This window comes from Blastocystis sp. subtype 4, assembly GCF_000743755.1.
Source record: "Blastocystis sp. subtype 4 strain WR1 chromosome Unknown seqid_0141, whole genome shotgun sequence".
NCBI classification, from domain to species: domain Eukaryota; class Bigyra; order Opalinata; family Blastocystidae; genus Blastocystis; species Blastocystis sp. subtype 4.
In genome coordinates, this window is record NW_014569406.1 from 1 (window position 1) to 27,595 (window position 27,595).

The 27,595-nt window shown below is 40.7% G+C and overlaps 14 protein-coding genes across 14 annotated transcripts; 8 read left to right on the forward strand and 6 right to left on the reverse strand.

Annotated features, from left to right (window-relative positions):
* Nucleotides 1–637: 637 nt before the first annotated feature.
* Nucleotides 638–4,296, forward strand: JH06_2902 (chromodomain-helicase-DNA-binding protein; the record flags this gene model as incomplete). Its single annotated transcript, XM_014671705.1, has 4 exons — nt 638–739; nt 770–3,028; nt 3,058–3,629; nt 3,660–4,296. 4 exons carry the CDS (start codon nt 638–640, stop codon nt 4,294–4,296), a joined length of 3,570 nt encoding a protein of 1,189 aa, XP_014527191.1.
* Nucleotides 4,297–5,582: 1,286 nt separating this feature from the next.
* On the reverse strand, nt 5,583–6,584 carry JH06_2903 (hypothetical protein; the record flags this gene model as incomplete). Its single annotated transcript, XM_014671706.1, has 2 exons — nt 5,583–6,041; nt 6,072–6,584. 2 exons carry the CDS (start codon nt 6,582–6,584, stop codon nt 5,583–5,585), a joined length of 972 nt encoding a protein of 323 aa, XP_014527192.1.
* A 4-nt stretch (nt 6,585–6,588) lies between these two features.
* On the reverse strand, nt 6,589–7,397 carry JH06_2904 (hypothetical protein; the record flags this gene model as incomplete). Its single annotated transcript, XM_014671707.1, has 6 exons — nt 6,589–6,764; nt 6,809–6,848; nt 6,903–6,977; nt 7,026–7,151; nt 7,182–7,301; nt 7,332–7,397. 6 exons carry the CDS (start codon nt 7,395–7,397, stop codon nt 6,589–6,591), a joined length of 603 nt encoding a protein of 200 aa, XP_014527193.1.
* Nucleotides 7,398–7,659: 262 nt separating this feature from the next.
* On the reverse strand, nt 7,660–8,179 carry JH06_2905 (hypothetical protein; the record flags this gene model as incomplete). The annotated part of the gene is made up of 4 exons (XM_014671708.1): nt 7,660–7,893; nt 7,926–7,981; nt 8,015–8,067; nt 8,133–8,179. 4 exons carry the CDS (start codon nt 8,177–8,179, stop codon nt 7,660–7,662), a joined length of 390 nt encoding a protein of 129 aa, XP_014527194.1.
* Nucleotides 8,180–10,884: 2,705 nt separating this feature from the next.
* Nucleotides 10,885–12,290, reverse strand: JH06_2906 (cell-cycle-associated protein kinase; the record flags this gene model as incomplete). The annotated part of the gene is given in 8 exon segments (XM_014671709.1): nt 10,885–10,991; nt 11,006–11,163; nt 11,197–11,378; nt 11,409–11,456; nt 11,487–11,795; nt 11,827–11,946; nt 11,980–12,160; nt 12,175–12,290. The coding sequence occupies 8 exon segments, from the start codon at nt 12,288–12,290 to the stop codon at nt 10,885–10,887; spliced, it is 1,221 nt and encodes a 406-aa protein (XP_014527195.1).
* A 1,727-nt stretch (nt 12,291–14,017) lies between these two features.
* Nucleotides 14,018–14,821, reverse strand: JH06_2907 (DNA-directed RNA polymerases and III subunit; the record flags this gene model as incomplete). Its single annotated transcript, XM_014671710.1, has 6 exons — nt 14,018–14,221; nt 14,251–14,337; nt 14,368–14,472; nt 14,503–14,574; nt 14,609–14,656; nt 14,687–14,821. The coding sequence occupies 6 exons, from the start codon at nt 14,819–14,821 to the stop codon at nt 14,018–14,020; spliced, it is 651 nt and encodes a 216-aa protein (XP_014527196.1).
* Nucleotides 14,822–14,997: 176 nt separating this feature from the next.
* On the forward strand, nt 14,998–15,779 carry JH06_2908 (rRNA-processing protein FCF2-like protein; the record flags this gene model as incomplete). The annotated part of the gene is given in 6 exon segments (XM_014671711.1): nt 14,998–15,051; nt 15,082–15,288; nt 15,301–15,362; nt 15,375–15,495; nt 15,526–15,564; nt 15,594–15,779. The coding sequence occupies 6 exon segments, from the start codon at nt 14,998–15,000 to the stop codon at nt 15,777–15,779; spliced, it is 669 nt and encodes a 222-aa protein (XP_014527197.1).
* Nucleotides 15,780–15,814: 35 nt separating this feature from the next.
* Nucleotides 15,815–16,377, forward strand: JH06_2909 (hypothetical protein; the record flags this gene model as incomplete). Its single annotated transcript, XM_014671712.1, is given in 4 exon segments — nt 15,815–15,881; nt 15,914–16,002; nt 16,016–16,191; nt 16,221–16,377. 4 exon segments carry the CDS (start codon nt 15,815–15,817, stop codon nt 16,375–16,377), a joined length of 489 nt encoding a protein of 162 aa, XP_014527198.1.
* Nucleotides 16,378–16,513: 136 nt separating this feature from the next.
* Nucleotides 16,514–16,859, forward strand: JH06_2910 (putative eukaryotic porin; the record flags this gene model as incomplete). The annotated part of the gene is made up of 2 exons (XM_014671713.1): nt 16,514–16,735; nt 16,767–16,859. The coding sequence occupies 2 exons, from the start codon at nt 16,514–16,516 to the stop codon at nt 16,857–16,859; spliced, it is 315 nt and encodes a 104-aa protein (XP_014527199.1).
* Nucleotides 16,860–19,056: 2,197 nt separating this feature from the next.
* On the forward strand, nt 19,057–20,428 carry JH06_2911 (hypothetical protein; the record flags this gene model as incomplete). Its single annotated transcript, XM_014671714.1, has 6 exons — nt 19,057–19,077; nt 19,103–19,283; nt 19,313–19,360; nt 19,393–19,520; nt 19,552–20,084; nt 20,113–20,428. 6 exons carry the CDS (start codon nt 19,057–19,059, stop codon nt 20,426–20,428), a joined length of 1,227 nt encoding a protein of 408 aa, XP_014527200.1.
* A 229-nt stretch (nt 20,429–20,657) lies between these two features.
* JH06_2912 (hypothetical protein) lies at nt 20,658–21,498 on the forward strand (the record flags this gene model as incomplete). Its single annotated transcript, XM_014671715.1, has 5 exons — nt 20,658–20,780; nt 20,870–20,911; nt 20,942–21,171; nt 21,203–21,389; nt 21,460–21,498. The coding sequence occupies 5 exons, from the start codon at nt 20,658–20,660 to the stop codon at nt 21,496–21,498; spliced, it is 621 nt and encodes a 206-aa protein (XP_014527201.1).
* An 851-nt stretch (nt 21,499–22,349) lies between these two features.
* Nucleotides 22,350–22,822, forward strand: JH06_5424 (pyruvate-flavodoxin oxidoreductase; the record flags this gene model as incomplete). Its single annotated transcript, XM_014671718.1, has 3 exons — nt 22,350–22,460; nt 22,496–22,714; nt 22,745–22,822. The coding sequence occupies 3 exons, from the start codon at nt 22,350–22,352 to the stop codon at nt 22,820–22,822; spliced, it is 408 nt and encodes a 135-aa protein (XP_014527204.1).
* Nucleotides 22,823–22,906: 84 nt separating this feature from the next.
* On the forward strand, nt 22,907–25,930 carry JH06_5423 (pyruvate:ferredoxin oxidoreductase; the record flags this gene model as incomplete). The annotated part of the gene is made up of 1 exon (XM_014671717.1): nt 22,907–25,930. The coding sequence occupies one exon, from the start codon at nt 22,907–22,909 to the stop codon at nt 25,928–25,930; it is 3,024 nt and encodes a 1,007-aa protein (XP_014527203.1).
* Nucleotides 25,931–25,987: 57 nt separating this feature from the next.
* On the reverse strand, nt 25,988–27,035 carry JH06_5411 (magnesium transporter protein; the record flags this gene model as incomplete). The annotated part of the gene is made up of 6 exons (XM_014671716.1): nt 25,988–26,172; nt 26,202–26,338; nt 26,368–26,522; nt 26,553–26,654; nt 26,685–26,862; nt 26,896–27,035. 6 exons carry the CDS (start codon nt 27,033–27,035, stop codon nt 25,988–25,990), a joined length of 897 nt encoding a protein of 298 aa, XP_014527202.1.
* Nucleotides 27,036–27,595: the final 560 nt, after the last annotated feature.

Genomic DNA, 27,595 nt, shown 5'->3' on the forward strand with positions numbered 1-27,595 from the left:
GGCTGTGTATGATCACAACACATCTGTCTTGTAGGAATGAATACACCATATGAGTGATAGCATTGGCAATGATAGTAAGAACCTTCCTTCACTTATGAACATCATGATGGAACTGAGGAAGTGTTGCAACCATCCCTTCCTCATTCGTGGTGCTGAACAGTCGATCGTTGCTGAAACTCGTGAAAAGAAGCCTGAGTTGAAGAATGATGATCTTGTTCTTCAGAGCATGTTGGACTCGAGTGGTAAGATGGTGTTATTGGATAAGCTGTTACCCAAGCTGCGTTCACAAGGTCACAAGGTGTTGGTATTCTCTCAAATGGTTCGAATGCTGGACATTATTCAAGACTATCTCACACTCAAAGGATATTCATTTGAACGGATTGATGGAGGAGTGAAGATCAATGAGAGACAGGCTGCAATCGATCGATTCTCAGCTCCTGGTAGTGATCGATTCATATTCCTTATCTGTACACGAGCAGGAGGCTTTGGTATCAATCTGACAGCAGCTGATACAGTGATTATTTATGACTCTGACTGGAATCCTCAGAATGACATTCAAGCTCAGGCAAGATGTCACCGTATTGGTCAGGACAAGGCAGTGAAAGTGTATAGATTGATCACAAATCGAACATATGAAATGGAGATGTTCCAGAGAGCTAATTTGAAGTTGGGATTGGATAAAGCCGTTCTAAATCCTTTGAAACAGAATATCACGAGTGACGGTCGTCATGATGTACAAGTGAGTGAATAGAGAATGAATGATGAATAGAGAATGAACAAGAAGGAAGCTGAGACACTTCTGAAGTATGGAGCTTATGATTTCTTCAAAGAAGAACGAGAAGGACGATCAGAAGAGCTGAGCAATGCTTTCTGTGAAGCTGATATCGATCAAATTCTTGAGAAGAACGCAAAGGTAATCACAATCGATTCACAAGGAGGTTCATCCTTCTCGAAGGCCTCATTTGTGACGGATCACTCCACAGAGGTAGATGTGAATGATCCTTATTTCTGGACCAAAGTAGTAGGTCTGAAGGAACCACAAGAGGATCTAACGCCTCGAACACGTCAGTCGCGATATAGTGTTGGAAAGGAAGATGGAGCAGGATTGGAAATAGAAGGAGTTACAATGGTGGATGAAATTGATTGGACTAAAGCTGATCGTGACTTACTTCTTCGCTTACTTTTGGCATTTGGTTGGGGTCAGTGGGATTCGATCTGTGGGCATCCGAGAATGTCTAAGCATCCTCGTTCTTCGATCCAAATTATGGCGATATCACTAATTGGCCAACTAGCCCGTGCTCAGCGAATGATTGCTGACAACAGTCGAGAACTTAAGAATGGAGCTGGGAATCGAGGTGTGAAAACCAGCCAACAAGCTCGAGATGCTGTTGAAGCTCTTCACGAACAGTACGATGTTTGTGCAGCTGTATTTGAAAGTGCACGTAGATCCGAAGCAGGAGATACGGAAGCTGTTGGATTCCCTCATAGTTTGCCTTTGTTAGTTCGAGATCCAATCTGGTGGCATCGTGAAGTGAAAGCATGTGATCGTCATCTTAAGCAATTGTCGTTTATGCAACGTCTTCAGCAGGTTTCTATAGCAGCTCATGTATCCTTAGGAGGCGTAGTTGCCTTACCTGTACCTCGTCGAGCTGCATTACCAGCACCTTGGTGGACGATGCAAGAGGATTATGATGCTTTGTTGGGTGTATTGAGACATGGATGGGGAAACTGGAAGGGTGTGTGTAATGATCCTGAGCTTGTTTTTGCTAAGAATGGAGTAGTATGGGCTGGAATTACAGGAGATGGTCCTGAACCTGTAGAGACTAATGAAGAAACGCCTGAGACAACAATGGCAACTGAACAATTAACACCTGAAACACCATCTGAAGCAACGCCTGTAGTATCACACCCAGGAATAGATCCAGATACGAAGTTATTCCCTTCAGCTTCCTTGCTGATGAAACGTCTGCGTCGTTTGGTATCTGCGATGGAACAGATGCCTGCTGTGGGTCTGAGTGGAGGTGATGCTGTTCTGCTAACTCCCAAGAAGAAGGAGCGTGGAAAGGGAAATGTGGTTGGTGATTGGTCACAGAATGAGATGAGATCATTGCGCTCGGCTATCCTTCGTTGGGGCTTGCCATTACCTCCAACATCTTTTACGGAGAATCACGACAAGGATTCGAACCAGGAATGTGTAATGTTCAACGTTGAATCGCTTCCATTGACACAAGAACAGCGGGAACGAGAGGAGTGTTTGGCTGCTGCTTCAACAGTCTTGTCTATGGTCCTTCAGGAAGTATCTATGAAATTAGGAGAGACAGAGCTTATGGAACTTCCCCAGCTTCCAGAAGAGACTCGTCTTCTGCGAGAGGATGTGATTAGTCGATGTCGCTTCAATCACTATCCCTGTAGCAGAGTTGGGACTTCCTGTGATTTAGGTTTGTATGGGAATCCTTTGGGTCCCTTTGAATTCTTGCGTGTCCAAGCGAAACTAAAGACGAAGACTGCAGATATGGTTCAGAATATGTGTCGTCGTATGGAAACTCGTTGTGTTGAGCGTTTTCAACAGTTACGTGAAATCCATCAGGATGGAGACGATCCAAAGAAGGAGAAGGAAGACGTGAATGATATTATCCCGTCAAATACTGTTGCTCAGCGAATCTATCGTCGTTTGCAGCTGTATTACGATCTTCAGCAGTATGTGTGGTCCAAAGACGAACGGACACAACGTGCTGTGATTATGAAATGGCAAGCTGATGGACCTCGTCGTCAGGATCATCTGAGTGAGGGTTGGACTCCTTTAGTGCATGATATGGCGTTATTACGAGGGATAAGGAAATGGGGATTTGTGGAATGGGACTTGTTGTGGTCAGATCCAGATATGCCATTTGGAAAACCAGAGAATGATAGGAAGAAGGAAGAGCCAACAACTCCAGAGGGAATTGCTCAAGCTGAGGCAGCTGCAGCAGAAGCAGTGGCGATGGCCAATGCAATGTTGAGTGCCAAAACTATGGATAAGTCTCTGATTGTAAGGTCTCATAATTGTCTTAAGAATAGGTGCCTGGTTTGAGTGCAGCCTTAGCGATTCGTCGACTACAGTCATTATTGGAGATGTTCCGTGATTATGATTCTTGCTTGCATGAATATTGTTTCAGTGGGACTACAGTAACAGAGAAGCCTGTATTGAAGAAGGGACGAGTATTGGTAGATACCAGAGTACGACGAATTGCTGTGTTGTTTGACGATGAATGGAGAGTACTCCCTCAACGTGTGAATGTGACAGAATCGTTACATTGGAAGATGGTTCGTCTACCTCCTCGTCTACCTGTGGGTGGTATTCGTAGTGAGGCGTTTAGAGGAGATCCTTCTCGTGCTCAGATTAGTTCAAGTTCAATTAAATTCTATGAAGAATGGATGGATAGTGAGAAGGAGGTGGCAGCAAGTGGTGAGAAGCCAAATCATCTTTCTATGGAGATGCGACAACGCATTCATTCTCGTGCTCATGCTTTGTTAGAGAGTATGGCTCTACCAATGCGAGTGCGAAGTGTTACAGTCTATTCGTTTGGCAGTATTCCAACAAATTGGAACACGTATCATAGCGAGAAGTATATTTGGCCGATTGGATTCAAGTGAGTATGAGTCTGTGAAGTGATGTGCAGATCCACCAAAGTCTACTTTTCCTATAAGCAACCGTCCAGACATGTTGAATATACCAGTGAGATCCTCAGTAATGGCCCTCGAGGTCCATTGTTCTCAGTGACAGCTCATGATGATCCTAACAATCCAATGCAAGGACCTACAGCTACTGCATGCTGGTCTATGATTCTCAGTAAAGTGCGAAAGGAACGGAATCGATTAGGTCTTGGGAAGACAGGAACAGCTGTAAGTGGGCCTGAGTTTTTTGGTTATGCAATGCCCGAAATAGCTGCTTGTATTGAGGGATTGGATGGTGCAGAAACATGCAAGAATTATGTATGTCGCTGCTTACGAATGGATTCAATTCGGAAAGGAAAGTCACGAATACGTCGTCCTATGAGTGAACCCTTCGTTATTGACGCAGAACAAGAAGTAGAGGAACGTCCTTCGAAACGTCGTGCTGCCCAAGCAGCATCTCAGCGTTGGAAGATGATGGAAGAAGACGAGTCAAGTGCTGAATTTAGTGGTGAAGAGGACGAGTCATCAGATGCAGATTTGGATAGTGAAGAGGATCTAAGAACTCTGAGACGCAGTAGGAAACGAATGGAGGAGACCACTGAGGATATCACAAAGAAGATCAAAACAGAGCAGTTGATTTGAAAGTGGGTTGTTTTCTTCAACAAACATACGAATTCTTTTCCAAGTCTTCCGTAACTTTCCGAACCATTTCTTTGACTTCTTGATCCGTTAGATCTATGTAATATAAAAAGGATTGAACCTACTTTTTGCCCAAGCAGGAACGTGTTCCATATGAATGGATTCCATTGTTTCCCGAATGACCTTATTCTTTTCTACCTGTCACATAACATCATGTTACTCTACCTGTATCTTCGGGAGTATTTGTTTTTTGTTCTTCTGCAGTTTTCATTACAGCTTGAGGGAATGGTTTCTTCTCTCTCTGTTTGTACACAGTCTTTCGTCCTTTGATATGTTTTTCTGGAGGAAGGAAGGTACTAAGGATCTGTTCTCGTGTCCATTGCTTCTTTTTTGGTTCATCCTTCTTTTTCTGTCCACTCTTCTTCTTTTTCTTCTTTTCTGGTGACTTGTCATCCCCAACGACATCTACAGGTTTTGGAAGCAAATCATTTGGAAGCTTTGTCATTTCCTCTAAAAGTCAGTTGCCATAAGTTCCACTACCGTCAATTTCCGCCGCAGACCCATTTACAACAGCCAAATACTGTTGTTCCAGAATAGCTAATTGCCGATCTACAGATAATGGTGTGGATAGAATTTCATACCAGCAACCTCCTCGTAATTCTCCGGATACAAAAGGGTTCTAGTATCTTCATCAGGATCCTCATCTGGTAGTGTCATATACCCGCTATTTATGTATTCCTCATGTTCTGAATCCACTCCATCTTCTGGTTCCTCCGCAACAGCAACATATCCTTCAGGACAATAGATGTTGGCACTTTCATTACTTTCCTCCATAGCAATGGGTTCTGGAACAGGAGTTTCATTGACTTCTACACCACCAGTGAGATTTGCCTTCTCTTAAACTTTTCCTACCTTCCATGTCTGAGAGTGATTAAACAGATAGATTTATTGAAATCAATGGTATGTAGTCTATTTTCTTGTTGCGAGAGTTGAGTCATTCGGAGCCCAATAAAGTGTCATCCCCAAATGGCGAAAGATCTTTCCAATCTCTAACAAACATGTAGATAGGTAGATTACTCTACAGATGTGTATTAGTCATCCATAACAGTAAGCCTAGCAAACGAAGAAGAAGTACATACTTCATCCGATAACAAGACAACACAATTCAAACGAGACCCCTGGTCAGATAGACATGACCGTAACAAATCAGAGACGCAAAATCCTAATGCAACATAAGCAGAGGCCTTAGGAGACCATATGAATGAAGTCACAAAGCCAATTATCTGATTCTAACCATTACTCTCCGCTTGAATGCTTACTGCCTCGGGATACACATAGAACCTGGATTGATCAAGAATGAGATCTTCCTTTGTAGGCTTACGAATAGCGCAAGGAAGACTGATTGAACCATGACCAGTTATCTTCACATTAACAGGAATAAGAGAACAGTATAAAGAACGTGTATCATTCAATAAAGAAGGCTTTGGTAAGAGAGAACGAATAATGGATCCGTCGCGTTCAACAGGTAACAGCGGACGAGAAATATTCAGAATCACTTCCGAATATACAGCAACTAGAGCATCACGTGCCTTAAAGAGTCGTGACGCAAGCAATGATGGTGGTTTCAAAAAAGGAGAACTGTAGTGTTGGAGAACAAATGTCATTCCAGATGGTGTTTCAGGGTAGTCATACGGAAAGAGAGGCTGCCCGAAGCATGTATGCAATGCATGCCACTCCAACTGAGCCAACTACAATGGATTTCAAGAAGAAGACCTTACCACAATCACATGGAAATCGCACATGACTCGCCACATTGAGTCGAGAACAGATCGAGGTAACAGAATGTCAAATCCGTTCATACTCCGACCAAGACGAGACCCATAACGACGAATGACAATGGTATTCGCACCGTTACCAATATCTTTCTTCAAGTCAGTAATTGGAGTTAAGGAAGAAAAGGTTGTCACCTTCCGTACTGAGGGGAGGGCCATATGTGTCTTAGAAGAAGGCTCATTAACTGTTTCAAACACAGCATTCTCAGGAGGGTAATAAACCTGAGTTGGGACTGGAAGCTGAAGATCACCATTGACTGAAGAGTATTCAGGAGCATAATAGGGAGCAGTCGAAATAGACACAAAATATGGAATGGTTACATATTGGTAGTTTTTCATTGTCGACTCTTCAATCCCTATTCTAGGATACAGTTTCTTGAATAACTCTAATGAACGGTTCCCACGAATAGAGAGATAACAAATATCAGTCACATAGGATACGGTAGCTCTAATAATCATGGGTTTATTTGGCACTCACAAATTTACAGCTAACTTCTGCAAAACAGAAAACACCGAATCTGAAATCGATGGATGGCATAAAAGCCACACAGTAAGCATAGTTGCAGAATCGGAACTGAGTGAGTGAACCGACTGATGTTGCTCGATTAATAATTGAACTGGTCCAATGCAATAGACAGACTCTTCAATAGATGAATATATAAAAATAGTATTCAGTCGATCACTTGGGACACTCCCAAGATCATAGGCACTCTTCCTCAGACTCTAGATGTAAAAACTAGATAAAATAGATACTGCTTGTCCGAGAATCTCACATACATTATCAAGACAACCATAAACAGAAATAATCTCATAATAGGACGAATCATGAACTGTAGCACATCTAGATACAGACTAGAGATATAAGTCAATCGATAAGATAACCTTTAAGCAACTACTAACCTCATGTTGATTATCGACATAGGGGAGATACCAACCCCACATCCGGCGCATCTTCATTCTCTTTGCATTCCATGCATGAAGTGGGAGAAGACGAGTATTTGGATCAGTAGAAGGGGAATACTGTTTCTACATATCATAGACCACTTCGATATATACCTTTTTGTTTCCATAATAAGAAGGCTGCTTAAGATTAGATGTTGCCCGCCGACGTAAATCTCTCTGCACCAGAGGAGTTTCCAAAACTGGATAGTGGAGGTATACGTCTTGCGTGCGACTCTACAGATAAGTGATACAAGAGGCTCTTACGCTAACATATTCATCAACATAAAGAACTCCATCTTCTCGATTATCAAGATCGCGATTCCGGAGCATCGTTTACAGGAACAGAAAACTAAAAAGTAACCAATCGCGGTTAATAATCACCAATTAATCAATTGTACAGTGGTAATACTATGATTGATTATTATAAACTGGAATTATGGTGGCTATTTTAAATCTGCATAAAATGGCATTATTACTTATGAGTTGTATTTGCGTCTCATAGATTTGTTAAGAAGTTAGATCTTCAAGACTCATTTGAGTATCCCTGCTTTCTTCACGTTAGTCACAACAAAGAAGCAAAATGAAAAGCAAACTACCACAGTAAATCATCTCCAAACTCTTTGTCCCAGTCATCTTTCTTTGGTTCAGGTACACTAAATCTAGCCTTTCGCTTCTTTTCCTCTTCCCTCAACTTCTGACGAGCATCATTCAACCGATTCTTTCCCTTTTCCTTTAGATCAGAAAGCTTTATTTTGTTTCCTTCCTGTTGAACAGCTTTGGAGGCACACGCCTCTTCAATTGTTTGTCCAATGACTTTCGTAATAGACTACACTTTACTAGTTTAAGTACGTCCAATACTCTCCGTAACTGCATCTCTTGTCGTACTTCTTCATGCTTGGCAGCAATGTATTTCTCTATGTGTTAAAACGGATTCCCAATATCCTTACTTCCCTTCTTCATATTCACAACCTTCTTTCGAGTTGTTTCCTTTTTCTCCTTTCTCAGCCTTTCTTTCGATCCATCCTTTTGTGAACCCTAAGTATAACTCAATTCTATCATAATAACTCACTTGTACCATTGCAAGAAGAGAAATCTACGAAAAGTGTTTTCATCATCTTCTATCCCTGGTATCAGCTGATTCTCTTCCTTACGTGAGATCTTACAAAGGTATGTTTCTTTCACAAGGAGAAGCGAAAGGAGGAATATACCAAGGAAGTGAATTTGGTATCGGAAGGAACGAAGAGAGGATGCTAAGTCATCCCGAAGGTTCAATCGCATCAATGACAAGGCAGAAGAATCGAGGTAACGGATATTTTTCCTTTTTTTATCTCTTAGATGTGTGGAGTTCATTATGTTCACAGTTACTGGATCCTGATCAACGGATTGTGATATCTGCTTTACATACTATATCAAAGCGAATTAACAGTACAGAATAGTTCTACAATATGATATCTAGAGTACTGTGAAGTGAAACCATTAAAGATCTGTACTTTGGATACCATCATGCAGTCTCTTTTGTTATGTTGTCTTCGGCATCGCACTAATGAGACAATTCTCAAAGAAGTGTTTCATCTTGTCAATATTCTCATTAGTCATGGTATAGATTCGTATAGTATCTTATATCAAGCTTTCTCAGACTCTGTTCTGCGCTTTCTCTCCTCGGTACTTCATGCCTCAATCCCACCATCTTGTTTTCAGAGTCTTTGTGCAATTATCCATCATTGTCTTTTACGATCCAGTGTGTATTTGAATTGATCTCATTATAGTTAGAAGCTCCATTGAGTTACTTTTCTTCTCTTCTCTATTCATTAGCATCTTATTCGTCTCTTGATTGTCAGTATTCGATTTGTTCATTATTGTCACTCTCACTTGACTATTCTTCGTGGTATATCCCACTCATTGAAAGTGGTTTGTACATCCAACTTCATCAGTGTGTAAATTCGCTTGCTCTATCGCTCCAGAACTCTGTAATGAATACTTTACGGGGATGTGGTGAGATTGGATTGAAGCAGCAACTCAACGCATCAGGTATGACACCAACTCTTTGTCAGTTATTCATTCATCAGTTATCTACAACAGAATCACCAATCGAATATGATATTTATTGTGTCTATCGATTTGTTCAGGATCATCAAATTGATTCCTCTTCCATGTGGTTGATGCTTGAGAATGTATCTCAAAGACTGAACCATTGGTCAGTTTTCGCTCAGCTGTTTCATTTCGTCATCATTCATTCTCCTCCTTCATCAATGTCCACTCTTGCTTATCTAATTGAGACAATCAAACGACGAAAAGGATTTCTTGAAGCTAAAACTGTTTCGTATCTGCTCTCTCACTGTATATGCACCCTTGGGAATTCACATGTAGCCTCAGTCTTTCACTTCACCCATTCTACAATTTCTAGTTTATCGTTCATTCAACTCAATCCATTAGATATGGCAGAAGTGGTTGCAGAGTCTCCTTCACAAGGAGCTCTTTGTGACGAGATACCGTATCAATGGTTACTGAACGTTCTGGATCGAAATGAATCTGAAGGGATTCTGACCGAAAACCTGAAATGTCAAATTCGGAATGTTTTACGTCAATTCATGCAGAGTACCCAACTTGCAGATCTGTCTTCCTTGCTTGACTGGCTGAAGGAAGAACCAGCAGTAGCTCCTTTGTGTCTGCGATGGCTACCATCACTCCCATCACTCTTGGTATCACAGTGGGATCAAGTGGATGCTCGAAGATTACTGGAGGCATTGGCTCGAGTCTGTAAGATTTAGAGAAGATGGTGATGTGTAGGTCCTGTGAGCGTGAGTCTGCAATTGACACAGAGCCAGAGTGGATTCCATTGTCTCCAAAGGGAAGAGGGGAAACAGCTTCGAAACATCTTGAGTCTCAAGTATCGATTGGAGTCGAAACATTTGTCGTTGCTCCTCTTGAAGCAACTTTATCATCATCTCATTCAGAACTGTTCACAAACGTATACTCTGTTAGCAACTCTGCAGCTTCTCCAGCATCTCACACGAGTGGCATCAGTTCCATACACTCCCACAACAGAAGCATTGTGCTCGTATGTGTTAACACTGCTTCAGAAGGAGACAGAGCTGCTGCGATCATGTGTTGATACGGCCACAGATATCCTAAAGGATCTAATTCATTTGATTACCTGTCTCTGTCAGAATCGTAGGGATCAGAATGGTTGATGAGATAGAATGGGTTTGTGAATGGATACTTCAGAAACATGTTTTGACTCAACTTATGTTGATCATGTGGATTGGAGAACCATCGCTTCAAGTAAGGATCAGTAATCTATTAGTGATTGTAACCTTAACCTGTTCTCGGCTTGCGTTATGGATGGATTGTGGCTCCTTGTCTTTACTCAAGTTTATGCTGCAGAAAGAGGATCCTCGAATATTGAAGTATGCTGTTCTGACACTCTCAGTGTGTTTACGACGATGGCCAACTCAAGAAACATTGTTTCGAAAAGTACTTCAGAATACGAGGATTCGGAAAGTGTGCGATTGTATTGATTATTATGACCCTCTTATACAATGATCAGTGAATAATTTGTTAAACAAACAATCTACATTACTGTACACTTCTTATCCTCCTCAGGTTTATTAAGTTGTGCTTTCGTTGTTACCATCTTCAGGACTTTACTGGAAGATGATAATCGTCGTACAAAAGAAATCTCCTCTTCTTCCTTTTCTCGTTTCTCTGTAAACTGTAATATTTCATTGTAAATCTGAGTTCGACATAATCGGATTGTCATCTCGGTATCGATCTTGCTGAAATCGATAGGCAACACTAATTGTCCCCCAAATGACAACTACTTAACATTCCTCTCATCGTATCTCACTTCCATATCCTTACAACGAACTCCATTGAAGTATGGCGATTCCAGAGCTTCTTCGGGGGTAATTCGCTTCTTAGGGTCTATCATCACACACTTCCATCGTTCTTACCAAAATACAACATTTGCTTCAATAGATCCAACGCTGCTGGTTCTGCATGAGGCAACAAATCCTTGAATCCTTTTCCTTTGATTGGGTCGATCTGACGCAGAAATGTCTTCATATCCTCATTCTCCAAAGCATCAATCTCTTCACTGCCTATCACATAATTTGGTTATTCGTCTTACGGTGTTGGGGTCCCAATTATTTCGAAAATCTTCAGCAATTGATGGTTTCTTCCTGTATACTCCTCCTTTAGGATTTCCAGTCCCTCTCCTGTACGAGGTCGACTCAATGGATAACATGCCGTGCCAGGGAACAAGGCAGAAGGAGTGCCGATATCTGGTTCCAATGTCTGGAGTAATTCTGCCTACGAATCATGGAATGATAGAAAAAGAACAAAAATGCATCCCAATGACCAAATATCAACAGAAAAGGAGTAGTTCTTCTATCCATCATACCATGTGATTATATTCACCTCCAGAATGATGATCTCGGGAGCACGATACCAACGAGTGGCAATGTGACGAGTCAACTGTCGCTGGAGAATAGGACGTTGTAACAGTGGACGAGGCTCTTCTGCTGACTCTTCAGACTGTTCGGTTTGAAGGCTTCCTAAGTCTTCACTTTGTGCGGAAAGCACAGAAATAGTAGCAGAGTCGCTACGAGCAACGGGTTGGGTAGGTGAAATACGACGAGCCAAGCCAAAATCAATAACATGAATTCCACATTGCGTATCCATCAAAATATTGGATGGCTTCACATCACGATGCATGATATATGCCGTCTATGTGTTGGAACTCTCGATTAACAAATACTCGGAGATAATGAAATGCACATATGATCTGATACATAATATAGCGTACATGCGAAGCAGACCATCCTTGAATATCTCGATAAGTTTCCATCACTTTCTGAAGATCCCAACCACCATACTCCTATTCAGTAATTAGATCCCATTATAGGACTACCATAACAAGCCAAACACAATTGAATTTATCCTTTCCTTGAGGAATGAATGCATCAAGCACTTTACAGATACAAGGATGATTGCACTGCCGCATAATTGAGATTTCACGTAGCGTTCTTGTAGCATCTTCCCTTGAGCTAAAAATGTGGTGCATGTATTTGATGGCCACTCTGATTCCATTACTACCAACTATTACGTGTACTGTTTCTTTGTAGATTTCTGAATAGCTAGAAACACAGTTCCATACGATCCATACCCAAGTTGTCTTTGGATATTATATCTTTTTTCCAGATAAGCAGGAATATCATTCATGTACGACGAATGTCCATAATCCTAGTAATCAGAATTCTCTTGTACTCCAACCATCCTTAATCTTATATCCTTTAAGATCCAAGCAAACAACAAATATTAAAGAACTATTTTGTTTATATTGTTCATTCTCGAATTCCCGCGATTTTACTTCCATTCAAAAGATTCCTTCTGCAGATGGCAGATAAAAGTCGACGGTATGTTGAGACTGAGAAAGGATAATCAAATAGATTTTTCATCGTTCAAGGTCGTTTCTTCATTCTCTATCGATCACGTAGTCGTTACGGGATCACTCTTCTATTAGGACCAGGACGGTGTGATTATTCTTGAGATCTTAATTCAAAGATATCGCTGTCTTTCCCTTTTGTTTCTTCTCTGTCTTCTCTGTACTATAAGCGTTCGAAATGCCTACAGGATCCAATACAATCAATATATCTTGACAATTATCACATCATGTGTCTGTATTCTGAGTTATCTATTCACGACGATGGTAGATCCAGGGATCGTGTGGGATAGTCGAGAAATGGATCTTGAAAATGACCCGAACTCGGTATATTGTTCCATTTGTGGTGTATATCGGCCGAAGTTGGCCGGTCATTGTGTTTCCTGCAACGTGTGCTTTGACGAGTGATAGTACATGAATGAGATCATGAATAGATGGGATCATCATTGCTCTTTTCTTGGGTTGAATTGAATATTTCTTGTAATTAATAGAGTGTGTATTGCTAAAAGGAATCAGTGGTCTTACAGATTCCTGGAATTGTCATTCATTATTGTTCTTCTCTTTGCTTATCAGAATCGTGTAGTATCTTCTATTTTTCGATTGTACAATGTTTGTTATTTCGGTTTCTAACAAAGAACATATTGTTCGACTACATGAATATTGTGCTGGTGCCAAAGATATCGGATTGGCGTAATTAGGTGCATATGAAATAACAATAAGGCATTCAGTATTGCTGTAGGAGTATCAATATGTAGAACAAGCATAGAACACAGAAATGAAAAAGACAGAGAGAAAACAATGGATATCGATTGCCTGAAATGTGTCCGAAGTGAGATGAACAATCTCCAACAAGATACAGCAAAAGAGACGATAAGAATTACAGTTACAGCACTTGTGGTTGTTGGAACAGTAATTATGATTAGTAAGAGAGGAATGAGAGATTCATTTTGATTTCTCCATTGATTGAAGTGATTGCATTGAATGAGATTCAAGAGCAACACAGATGAACAGGAAATGATCACAAAGCGCGGTAAAAAGGGGTAGCAAAGAAAAAGAAGGAATGATAGTGTACAAGGGAGATAAGTGTTAGTACTTTTACTAATCTACGGTTCAAAGAACCAAGAATCTAATACTGCTGCTTCAGTAATGATACATAACGTAGAAACGAGGAGAACAAGAATCTGATGGAATGATGAGTCGGATAGAATTGATGGTTTCCAGCATAAGACCTTTCCTAATTAATGAAAGATGATACTCTACGGCTATTGAGACGATGAAAGCGTAACCAAAAGGTAAGGGGCATGTGCCCCACATAACTTGTGTGAATGAAGGAGCTGTTCTTTGTTCTACATAAAATTGGAATGAAAAGGCCAACTATATCTCCACAATTGACAAGGATCAATCTGGAATGTATTGTCTGCTGCTCCAGAACGCTTGTACAACACGTATTCTTGCTTTCTAACCAAAAATCCCATGAAACGAAATAGTAACAAACATGTCAAACAGACTACGAATCCACAATTCGATAGGTTACGTATTTTCCAGCAGTTTCACTCTTTCTGACAATTCTAAATACCTGACCTTTCTGTGCTCCAAAGTATCTAGCGATGGGATCTCGCTTTTGGATACGTGGAAGCTGTCTTTCTTCTAGACCATACTGTTTTAATAGATAGGCCTTTTCACTTGGGTTCAACAGCTGATGCTCAGGGACCTATAATAGATAAAGAGAACCATCCTAACTAGTTCATGCTCTGTAATATCAACAACAAGTTCGTCTTCGGTAAAACCCTCTACAATCATATCTGCAGTCGAACAAGCATTGAGCTTCTATATCTCAACTCCCAACATGAATGAAACCTTCTTTCCATCACTTGTGAGTTCACCTCCAAACACTAGAACAACGCGTTTGACGAGATCAGCTGCCATCTGCGCAACCTTTGCTTCAAAATCCTTTCCATTGATCTAAAAATAAGTCAACTCTTCCATTTAAACCTTCTTATCGGTTCCACGGATGAAAAATACTACAATTCGATCGTTTTCATCCTCAGAGTCAGCTCGACGGGCCTACATGTAATAAATTCAATCTTCATAATCCAACAGGAATTGTAACTTCATTTAAATTGGGATTGCCTTCAGCATCGCAATACTACACTTCACCAAACTAGAATTCAAATACATCTCGCAAAAATGTATCTAGAGTCATGTTCATGTCGTTTTCACTAACAGCATATCCTCGTTTCATGAGCATCTTGAAAACAGTCTTCCTCACTCGAAACAGTTTTGTCGTTGATGGATTAATACCGCCGTTCATTTAAATAGAACCAACCCGAAAGAGAAAACGAAAAACTAGATAGGACATAAATCGGCTCGAATTTGTTAGAGTCATTGATTCCCATAAGTACGATTCATTGGATCCAGATTATCACTGAATTCTCTTTTCTTCAGTGAGAATTATCTAATAGCTCTATCTTATTAACTTTGGCGACTATGTCATTAGATACTGTATTAGATTCAAACAAGAAGGAGACGGAGAAGAAAATAGTATGTACGATTTCTGGAACTAAGAAATAGCGAAAGTTGATCTTTGAAGACGAAGAGGATCCATTCAATGTGAATTCGATTGATGTCAAATCTTTGGAACGTTCAACGAGTATTCCAAGTTTGGAGTCAGGGTTGAACAACGATTCCGAACTAAAAGACGCAATTCAGAACAATAAAGTTGTTCGACTAATAAAGGAAGATGGAACCATCGGTGTAGGAATCAAAACAGTCTTTGAAGTGTAGATCAAGGTAAACAAGTCAAGTGAGATTGGAATGGCTCCTCGTGTTGTTTCCGCTTTACATGTCATGATGTTGTAGAAAAGCCCATCTAAGCCTCCTCGTCAGTTCTGGGAATTAGTGACTCCGGAAATGACTCCAGAAGTGAAGCGTGAACTTGAGATCTTAAGCATGCGTGGTTATTGGGATACAAAGTCATTTTTCAAAGTAAGAGTTTGGTTGGATCTTGATTCATAGGGAGATCGTAAGAAGCGTGAGTTACCGAAAGAATTTGAGGTGAGTCTGTGATGTTTGGTTGATACTAGTTGGGACGTGTCGTTAGTGGCAATTTCGACTCCCGTCGTCAGCGCTTAACTCGTCGAGAAATCAAGGCCTCGCTAGCGGATGAGCTTGCTTCCGATGAACTCTTCCGTTCTCGGAGCGATAAGGTCATTGAGAAGGAGAAAGAAAAACGGTCTACTCCCCGACGATCGAAACGGCGAGTTCATTAATGTTCTTTTATTCCTCTTTCTTCATTGAATCACTAATGCAGTTTACATCCGAGCCCACATTTAAACCAAAGTTATTCGATGAGATAGGAAAACGAGGAAAAGGTATGGAGGTGAACATCACGACTGATGCTTAGAGATTCTTCGCGATGATTATTGTGATGAAGCAATTCTCCGAGTGAAGACAAAGACTACTGAAGGACAGGCTAGTTCCTATTGTGTCATTGTGATCCATGTAGACTTTCGAAGTTTCAAGTCATCTTGGAGTTGGTACGCCATGTAGATTCATTTTATCAACGGACTTCAAAGTTTCTGATGCTATTTCCATGAAGAAGCTTGGAATCGATTCTACTGGATTGTATATTGGTGACATTGACGTTTGCAATGTTTTAAAGAATACTAAATTCACTTTTCGGTAGGATTCATGGATCTGCTGACATCTAGAGGTCAAGGAGGTTTGAATGATCGAAATCAGCTAAAGGCAGAATTAGGACTTGAAGCAGTAACAAAGAAAGTTGCACTTACAGCTGCAATCGATCCAATTAATCAACACTATTTGGCGTCTTGTGTATATTCTGTGACTATTTTCTTTGATTTATGACGATTAGTTTCATTCGATCCTAATTGGAGCAAAGATCAATGGTTGTTCTCTTAGCATGCCTGAATTCGATTTTGCAGCATCCTATTCCCACCATGATATGACATGTAGTGCGATCGCCTATAACTTATTCTCTAAAATGGATATTGTGCTTCATTATCGTGTTAACAAACGTCTGAATGTGTCAACAGCCTGTAATGTTGATATAGATTCTGGAAACTGTCCTGGTTTTGAACTTGGTCTTCAGTATGCTCCTGATAAGAACACAGTATTGCGAGCCAAACTATCTGAAAAAGGCGTTGTGTCTGGTTGTTTCCGAGTATCTGTAAATGACAAGATGACTGTAAAAGGATCTCTCGCAGTATGCATCTTGAGGAAGAGTTGATGAATAGGTGAATGCTATGGATTTGAATTCTGGGGACAATAGAATTGGTATTGGAGTTGATTATTTCTTTTCCAGTGTTTGTTCCGATGATACCCAATAGTGAGGATCGATTTCTTAAATCGGAGTATGAATACAACAGGAGACGATTTGCGAAATTATCGAAAGGAAAGGCACGAGCCTTTGGACTCTTCTGTTTTTCAGCCATATCATCGATTTTATGTCTTATCCTCTTCTATAAGTGGGGTATATTCAATCGAACACTCGTTATACGTTTGTCGTTTTGATTTCTTCTCATTCTAGTTTTTTCTGCTTTTGTTCTCCTCCACCTTTATTCTCTTCAAGTATTAATTACAATATGGAAGGAAATTAGCGACAAGGATGAGTACACACCTTATTTAACGATTCCTTCTAATTCCCATGATTTATCTGCTCCTTCTCTTTTATCTAGTCAATTACCGGCATACGACATAACAAGCGAGAATGGAGACTCCAATAGAAATACCGAATCCCAAGCAGAAGCTCCATTTCGATGGAAGTTAGTATTGTTCCTATTGATTATCTTAAGTGTACGATCCGTAAAGAACTTTTCCAAGTATCTCGTGACTCCTATGCTATTGAAGGGTTTTAAATATTCTGATAAGAATAATGTTACAACTGATGGTGAGTGTGGAACATTTGATGTTCGAAATCAGGTGTATGCAGATGATAAGGTGATTAAAGGATTATTCCCCACTATATCCACGAAAGAAGATGGTTATACTGGTGATAGTCTTCTTCAGACACTGGAATATAAAGTGAGCTATCCGTAGGTCTATCTTCCATTCTTCATCCTAGCGTGGCGAAGGCGAAGGAAAAGACTGTTGCGACGATGTATGTGAATACTGAGAAAGCTCGTTCTGTATGAATTGGATTCTTCTGTGAGTGTAGATTATCAGTGAATTGTGTATTGAACCATATATGGGTCGATGGTGTGATAATCTCAGACGATTCTTGTATTCCACAATTCATACCGATTTTGTATTAGTTAGTCTCTGATTTGATGTAGATTGACCCGCTCAATACGAATCTATCGATCTTTCAGTCGGAGCTCGGGATTCGTGAAGAGGCGATTCTTCATGTTGATAGCACTTGTTCGTGTACCTACAATAATACATCCTATTCAGCAGCTACACTTCCTGAGTTGCTTGAAAAGGTTCGTCCAGCTGTTGAGGCTGCCACCCGCAACACTGCTTCAACATTCGGTGGTTTTGGTGGTTTCGGTGGATTTGGTGGTTTCGGAGGGTTTGGCCAACAGAATCAACAGAACCAACAGAACCAACAGAACCAACAGAACCAGCAGGATCAACAGAAGGAAAAGGCAAAGAAGAAGGCAGAAACTCTCTTGAATGCTATTGATTCCCAATTGAAGGTTTTCCTTTTACTGTTGCCTCAAATGTAGCTTGAGAATGTTCTCAATGTGGGAGGAGAGCGATTAAAGGGATATGTACTCCGAAGACTCATTGACCTAGGTTCATCTCCTTATCTCAACAATTATCGTGGAATCACTGAAGAAACAGTCAAATTGAGTGATAGCAAAGTACTTCTTACTCTTTTCATGATTCTCAGATTCTGATGAACTTCTTCTTGTGGTATTTCGACGAATCCTTGTCCGATAAATCACATAAGTTCATAAATTATAATGAGTTTTCGTTCAATTACTTCATGTCCAATGCTATGTCGTCTTCGGGTCGTCCACGTAGTTCTCTCTATATTAAAGAAGAGCCATCTCCTCAGACACATTTCAATGTATATAATGAAGAAGATCGGTGGGACATTATTCCTGTGAGAATGGATGAACGAATTCATGTTTAGGGTCCTGAAAACTTGTTTCAGTGTATCATCGTTTTCCTTTATACTATCAAGTCATTTAAAAAGGTACTTATGGGAGTTCTCTATCATGTAGAATCATCTTCACTTCCATAACGTTCCTCAGAAAGTCAGAGAAATATTGATTTGATTGGAATTGTTTCTTTAATATGGTTATGGAATCATTTTTGCTGTAGAATCACTTGGTACACCAATAAGCTAGGGATTGAGTCTGTACTATACGAAAGGGATGGACAATCCAATATTGAATCTATTTAGTCAAATGTTACTAATAAATCGGTGCAGCAAATCATATTGCTTGCGCTAGGCGTTTCATCATAGATCGTTATTCTAACGACGTCTTTAGATTCCAACTAGTTATTGCGAAGATTTTGACCGTTTTTGGTTTTTAAAGTGTATCTAACTCATTTGGTGTATCTGTAGCATTTTTAATGAGTATTCTTGTAGGACGTGTTTAGAAGTCTTCATAATTTGTAGACATCATCAAAAGGAGTCCTAGATAATACTGTAACTGGTCAGAAAGAAGACAGAGAAGGAAGAGATCTTAATACTGAATCCATTTCCGGAGCTAATCAATCACCTCTTAATGCAATTGGTTTCAGTTTTGAACCTCTTTATCATGAGGATCGGGCTTGGAGAGATGGAGACGGTTATAGGGGTATTATTCTAACTATCCTTCCAATATAGGTTCGTTGCTCGAAACAAAACGATTTCAGACTACACTATCTTCCCACAGTGACTTGGTATTGAAAGAGATTGATCTTTAGATAATAATGGACTTGGACTATTTCATGTTGCAGATTTTCCTAGTGGAGTTCCGACTAGTGGAACTTTGACAAGAAACAGTGATGGTTTATATTTGTGTGATCCCATTTCTTTGTCTAGACAATCTAGTGTACAGTTTTATTACCTTTCATCATCACTAGACATGTTCTGTAGGTGAACAAGCATCAGAATTGGACACACTGTATTATGGTTCTCATTTATCTCTGTATCGACCGGGATTAGACTCAATGCATTCTATTGAGTTATCTAGTAACTTAGAAGATTGTACTGGGACAAAGGAGAAACCATTCCTTTTTCCCTCTTCTAGTCCACGTAAGACGCAGGGTTCTTTCTTTTCATATGATGACTCAATATCTTTGCCTGGAGGCAATCAATCCAGTTATGACTCTGGGTTGGATGATTCTTGTATTGAAAGTCTGCACTCTAGTATGCGCTCCACGGTATCGCAATCTGATGTGTTCAGTTTGATGCCCATCACTAAACCACACTTACGACCTCGTTACTCGTATACAGATGGGCCTCCTAAAAGACGAATCGATGCAGATGCTTCTTTGACTCGAAGTTGGCATGAATTGAACCTCTTACGGGATGAAGTGCATCTTCCTCCTGGAGAGAACAATCCTAATGCAGTTCCTGGTGGTAAGTTGTGTTTTGAGTACATGAACAAAGGAAGGTACATCTAGAAAGGACATGTAATATAGATGCCAACGAATGGAGACAGGCCGAATCTGTCGTTTCCGCCACTTGGTTCCGAGTCATCCGGAAGCTATTGCAGATCGGTATCGTAGTGGCTTGCTCTCGCAAGAAGAAATTGTGAAATATAAACTCCGTGAATGTGACCCTTATGAAACAAACCCGTTTGCTCCTCGGGATGCGAAAATCTGTTTTGAGTTCCTGAATCGCCATATTTGTTCTCGTAATCAGGAAATGAAGATATGTAGATTCAGGCATTTGCTTCCTGAGCATCCCGATGCCATTCAAGATAGGCTGAAAACAATGGGAGGAAATCTATCGTAAATCGTGTAGCAAAGTGAGTGATGTGACATGTGTGTGACTTTGGAAATCTGTTTGTTACTGATTCGATACTGTTTGGGATCCCACAGTTTGAGTTGTCAGTTCTAACGCATATGGCAAGTTTTACTCTAGAATCACTCCTTTCTTCTTTCTAAGAATTTCTCGTGTGTGCAACACTGATTGCCAACTGTAGGATAACTAGACATGTGTAACTGAGTACTAGAGAGTTAGAATGAGTTCTGATAGTCAAGAAGAATACAGTATGGAGGAGCCAAGTTCTGAAGTACATGCCAACCATAGTTCAGTACAAACTGGTGTGGACAAGAAACTAGCAGATAGTGATTTGAAACAGAATGTGAGTGAATACCAGTCTAAGGAACGTCTTCTGACATTCTCTTCTAATAATCATTCATATGTATCATTGTTTTGAATATTTAAATATAGGTGATTCGACCGGCTAGAATCCTGCTATCTGTGGAAGACTGTGTAAGAAATGTACATTTCATTTGAATCTAGGTTAATTGTCGAAATGTTTCTTTGTTGATGCAGTCACTATGTTACCGAGTGGGATTGATGGCAGTTTTCGATGTGTTTGCTACCAATGACGCCTGCATCAAGTTTCTGAATTCCAACCGCTATGACATTGTATTTATCCACCAGTTGTTGTTATTTGGATCTTGCGGGGACAGTCTACTTCTTAATCTCCGATGTCTTTTATCCTATACTCCCGTTGTTGTTATGGGCTTGTTTTTCTTGTTTGTATAATCTTATTGATAGAAGCTGTAACTATGGTGCAATTATGTCCCTTTGCGATTTTACTGCCTTTCTCCGAATTCCTTTTTCTGAGTCTGATTTTCTCCACTACGTACTGAAATACGTGTTTGAACCCTATGAAAGTCATTTCATGAAGGCTCCTCTTCAAAGGATTCCCAAGAAGAATCGTCTTCGATATCAGGGTATTTTTGTTTCCTTCTATTAATATGTAGTCATGGAACGACTTTCTAATCCTCCTGAAAAAAAGGATTATAAACTAGTTGGGATCCCAATCCCTTTGGGATGTGAAGTTTCGATGAGATAATTACTTGTAGTGACACCTGGCATAAGTGAAGAAGAATACATTAAAAGGAGCAAGTTTTCTATTCCAGAGTGCTTTCAAATTCCCACTTTACCAGAACAAGTTGTCCCAAAGCCCATTCCTGTCCAACCTCCTGTATGTCCAGAAAGGGTAGTTCCTCCTGCGTCTACTCCAGTACAACCAAAACAAGATCCCGAGCGCAAAGTAACAAAGAAACGTGTGACTTCTGGAATGAAACTGACTAGAAACCAAATTGATATCTTCACTGAAGAGTCTTCAGATATCCTATCTAAATTAAGTGCGCTCAGTGTTGATCTAGTCCCTATACCTGAAGTTCCTGTTGATGTACTTGTTGTATTAGAATCTGATCTATAGTACTCTACAAAACAGTATGTGAATATAGCACCTAGGCTATTTCTTGTTTGTTAGTACCAAGTCATTCTAGATGAGTTGTCTCATAACGAATCAACACATATTCTAAGATATTCACTCTCTCCGGCAAGAGATTTTTCTCCCTATAGGATACTCTATAATGGAGGGATTCACTTCGAAATAGGGAAATTCCATGGGTTCCACGTTTTATACGGCGGGTATGAACCATATTCCCACGATTCTATGAAGAAACGTGGGCAACATATTTGCTTTTGCTAAACCCATTGTCAGCTTGAATATAAGATGTTCAATACTCTAGTAAAGCGTACAGTGACATATGCTGTAAAAACGGGCAGTAAGTGTGGTACTACTGTTCCCAGAGCTGTTATTGCTCGAAACGCAAGTAANCGTAAACGTGTTGCCATCGACGGTAATGAAGCTGCTGCCCATTCGATCTATCAGGTCTCGGATGCTGCTATGCTTTTCCCTATCACCCCCTCTTCTGGAATGGGAGAGCATTGCGATAATTGGGCTAACAAGGGTCTTAAGAATGTGTTTGGACAGACTGTGACGATTTCAGAGATGCAGGTAGGGAGTTTGAGTTTACTAGGTGTAATGAGTAGTCTGAGGCTGGTGCCGCTGGTGCCTTGCATGGAACTCTCACAGGAGGATTGTTGGGTGCCACTTTCTCCTCTTCTCAGGGTTTGATGCTGATGATTCCCAACATGCACAAGATTGCTGGAGAACTCTTACCTGGAGTCATTCATGTTTCTAGCCGCTCTATTTCGAGAATGACTACTTGTTTGTATTGTGATTATGGCGATGTGTTCCAGACTCGCGCTGTAGGCATGCGAGGGATCTGTTATGAATAGGCTGGATTTGCTTATCTTTCTGCTCATTCTGTTCAGGAAGCTCATGATATGGCTTTGATCGCTCATCTCTCTGCGTAGTCTCTTTATGTTTCTCTGACATGTAGTATTGAGAGCAGTGTTCCTTTTGTGCACTTCTTTGATGGTTTCCGTACTTCTCACGAGATGGCTTCGATCGAGTTGATTTCTCCTGAGGACATCAAATCTATCTTCCCTTTCGAAAAGGCATTGGAACATAAGAATCGTGGAACGAATCCCACTCATCCCAACAGCATTGGTGTGGCATATGGTGATGATGTGTGGATGCAGGCATGTCAGTCTCACAAGCCATATTATGATGCTGTTCCTGAAAAAGTACAAGCTGCAATGGACAAGGTGGCAAAGGTGAGTGGTCGTCAGTATCATTTGTTTGATTATGTTGGAGCAAAGGATGCAGAGAATGTGATTGTGGTGATGGGAGCTTCTGCATCAACTGCTGAGGAGACTGTGAACTATCTGAATCAACATGGCGAGAAGGTTGGTGTGATGAAGGTGCATTTGTGGCGTCCCTTCTCATTGAAGCATTTTGCTGCTGCTCTCCCTCAGACTGTGAAGAAGATTTGTGTGTTGGATAAGGTGCGTGAGGATAATGCTTATGGTGACCCATTGTATCTGGATGTGAACTGTGCAGTGAATGATATGGATCGGAATATCCGGGTGTTGGCTGGTGAGTTTGGTATTGGAGGTAAGGAGTTCACTCCCAATCTGGTTCAAGCTGTATTTGAGAATATGAAGAGTGCTTCACCTAAGAATCACTTCACATTGGGAGTGGATGATGATGTGGGTCATACATCTCTCCCTATTCCTCCTCCTCTGAATACTCTTCCTTCCTCTGTGAAGCAATGTATTCTCTATGGTCTGGGTTCTGATGGTACTGTGGGAGCTACTCAAGAGGCCATCAAGCTGATTGTAGCAAACACAGATCTGTATGCTCAAGCGAACTTTGGTTTTGATGCTCACAAGTCAGGTGGTCTGACTGTGACTCATGTGCGATTTGGTCCTGAGCCTATTAAGGCTGAGTATAATATTCAGGATGCTGATTACATTGGATGCCATCTAGCGAGTTATGTCCACAAGTATAACATGGTACAGAACCTGAAGGAAGGTGGTACTTTTGTGTTGAATGCTCCTTGGAAGACTGTGGAGGAGTTGGATGCAAATCTGCCTCCTGCTCTGAAGCGTCAATTGGCTGAGAAGAAGGCTCAATTGTATGTGATTGATGCCACCTCTGTAGCTCAGAAGGTGGGTCTGCGTCAGCGTATCAACATGGTGATGCAGGCTGTGTTCTTCAAACTGTCGAATGTGTTGCCTGAGGCTCAGGCCACTGAGCTGATTGCCAACAATATCCGTCAGCGTTATGCTAAGAAGGGTCAGGCAGTGGTGGATATGAATATCACAGCTATGGAACAAGCTGGAAAGGAGTTGATTCAGATCCAGGTGCCTGAGTCTTGGAAGAACTGTGAGATGGCTCCTCTTCGTACCTTCAGTAAGGATGTTCCTAAGGAGTTCACAGACTTATTCTATCCTACCACTCTGTTGGAGGGTGATCAGTTCCCTGTATCGAAGTTCACACCTGGAGGTATTCAAATGACCAACACTTCTAAGTATGAGAAGCGTGGATTTGCTGTATCAGTCCCTGTATGGAATAAGGATACATGCACACAGTGTAATCAGTGTTCAGTGATGTGTCCTCATGCTGTTATCCGTCCCTTCCTGATGGATGCTGAGGAGACGAAGAAGGCTCCTGCTGCCTTTGCTTCACTTCCTGCTGTGGGTGATGAATTGAAGGGATTGAACTTCCGTATCCAGGCCTCTCCTCTGGATTGTACTGGCTGTGAGGTGTGTGTGAATGTGTGTCCCACTCAGTCTCTATCAATGAAGCCTCTGAGTGAAGTGTCAAAGGAACAGAGTGATAACTGGGAGTTTGCTATGACATTGACAAATAAGGGTCATTTGGTGGATAAGACAACGGTGAAGGGCTCACAGTTCCAACCTCCAATGATTGAGTTCAATGGAGCTTGTGCTGGTTGTGGAGAAACTCAGTATGTGAAGATGTTGACTCAGCTGTTTGGAAGTAAGATGGTGTTGGCTGATGCAATGGGTTGTTCGATGGTATGGGGAGGTACTTCTGGTTTGATTCCATTCACTAAGGATTCAAAGGGATATGGTCCTGTCTGGTGTTCTTCTCTATTTGAGGATCATGCTGAGTATGGTTATGGTATTGTGAAGGCCAATCAGATCAAGCGTCAGCGTCTCCAGAGTAATATTGAAACAGCTCTACAAAGTGATGCCTCAAATGAGTTGAAGACATGTATGAAGCAATGGCTAGAACATAAGGATGACAAGGCTGTATGTGATGATCTGTTTGAGACAATGATGCCTCTGTTGGAGAAGGAGAGTTCGAAGCCTGCTGTGAAGGCTGTGAAGGACTATGCTGATATGTTGCCTGTGATTACAACTTGGCTATATGGAGGTGATGGATGGGCTTATGATATTGGTTTTGGTGGTTTGGATCATGTGTTGGCTTCGGGTGAGAATGTGAAGATTATGATTCTGGATACAGAGATGTACGCCAACACTGGAGGTCAGCAGTCAAAGGCTACACAGATGTCAGCTGTAGCAAAGTTTGCTGCTGGAGGCAAGCGTCAGATGAAGAAGGATATGGGTCGTGTGGCAATGAATTACAAGAATATCTATGTGGCATCGATTGCTATTGGTGCAGATGCTCGTCAGGCCATTAAGGCTCTAACAGAAGCCAACTCCTACAATGGACCTGCTCTGATTATTGCTTATTCACCTTGTCAGCAGCATGGAATGCCTTCTCAATTGGGTATGTCTCATCAGGCTGATGAACAGCGTAAGGCTGTGGAGTGTGGTTACTGGCCTCTGTATCGTTACGATCCTCGTCGTGCTGAGAAGGGTGAGAATCCATTCCAGCTGGACTTCAAGAAGCTGAAGGGCAAGGTAAATGACTTCCTGGAGGGAGAGAATCGATTCTCAGTCCTGACTCGTCAGAATCCTGAGATGGCTAAGTTCCTTCATGAGGAGTTACAGACTGAAGTAGAGAAGAGACATGCAGAGCGTGTGAGAATGGCAATGTCGGATAAACAGCTGTACAAGGAGTTGAGCAAGACCTTTGGAAAGAAGTAAGTGTCACTTTTTGTTTTGTGTTGTTTGTTGGATGATTGAGTGAAAACAGTTTCTAAATCAAAAGCTTAACAATCCTCGGATATACCAAGGATTCTTCACATTAAAACAAAACACCATGAATAATAGACAAACAGAGATAATAGCTAGACATGTTGATATTGTATCTGATAGAGAATTCTCATGTTCTACAGATTTCTTATCTAAAGAGAGCAAGGTAATGAATTGGGAGGATATGAAGATAACTATAATGGAATCAGAACTCAATATGTACTTGTACAACCATACAACACTCCTTCAACAACAGTAGCTCCTCGTACAGAAAAGAGACTCACTCCTTGACGTGTTACAGAAACCAATGGAGCACCACGAAATAGATCATAAAGAATACCAGAGACAACAATGATCATACTACAATCAAGAGAATAGGAGAATACTACAAACCATAACAAATATGATACCAGGCCTGATGATCGCCAAAGAACGAATAGAAGAAATCAACATGAAACAGAAAGGTATATCCGAAGACAATTAGCAATATTGCAGCAAGAACTATAACTAATAGAGTGAGAAACATATCCGAGTCATCAATAAACTAGAAATGAATAAAAGAGGGAAATTCAACCTCCACTCCTGTAATACGAGTTAGAAAACGTTGAATCTCACTCTCTGTGAACACTGTGTCATCCTTTTCGATCACCAACAAACTTCTCTCTTCTTCTGTTATCTGATTCTCAATCAGTCTAGTCTCTCCTACCTCGGATATGGGATGATTTTCAGGTAAATACACTAAAGAAGGATATGAAGTGAGTCCCAAAACATCGAAAAGTTCTGGATCCTCTTCTAATGTAATGACCATGAAGATTACATGGTGATCTCTCAAGTTCATCTTGTTCCATCGTTGAGCAGTCTTTGCAAATGCATCATTTGAATTTCTAATCATCATATTCATTTATTTCATTCAATACACACACGAAATACATTCATTTGGAGTCTTCGTATAGGAAAACAGCAGAACCGTATCATAATCACGCATATGACCCACAACATATTCATTGAACTGATCTTCAGTCAATACAGCAGTATTTTGATGAGTTAGAATTGACATCTCGAGATAGTCACTCTGGGAAAATAAGGTTACAAATTGAATTAAATACTCTGGAAAATGTCACAAATGACAGCAGAAGCAAGATCCACAACCCTAGTAACATTTCTTTGAGAAGAGATTTAGTTGTGTTCCAGAGATTGATTTGAGTGTATTAAGTGTGTTTGGAATTCTATCTTTTGACTCTTTCATTTCTTTCTAATGGCTATTTTTAATAAACTTCTAAAGGAAAATGATCCTTACAATATGAATAATCTCAAGTTTGAGACAATCAAGAAATGAATGAGCAGTGATCAGAGATATCTTGATAATCAACATTCTCACACTAGAAGGGTTCTGCGAATAGATATTGAGTCCCGTGATTCTCGTCTAAAGTTGATTCCATTCACTCCAAGAAGCCATCAGATTGTTCAACCAGCTGATTATTTCGATAAACAAATGGTGAAGTATAGGTAGGTGTTGTGAATTGAAGTTGATTTGGATTTGAGAAAGGAGGTGTTGTTTTTGGTCTGAAGTGAGTGATTTGTGTATATGATGATTGTTTCTTAACGATGAATGTAGTA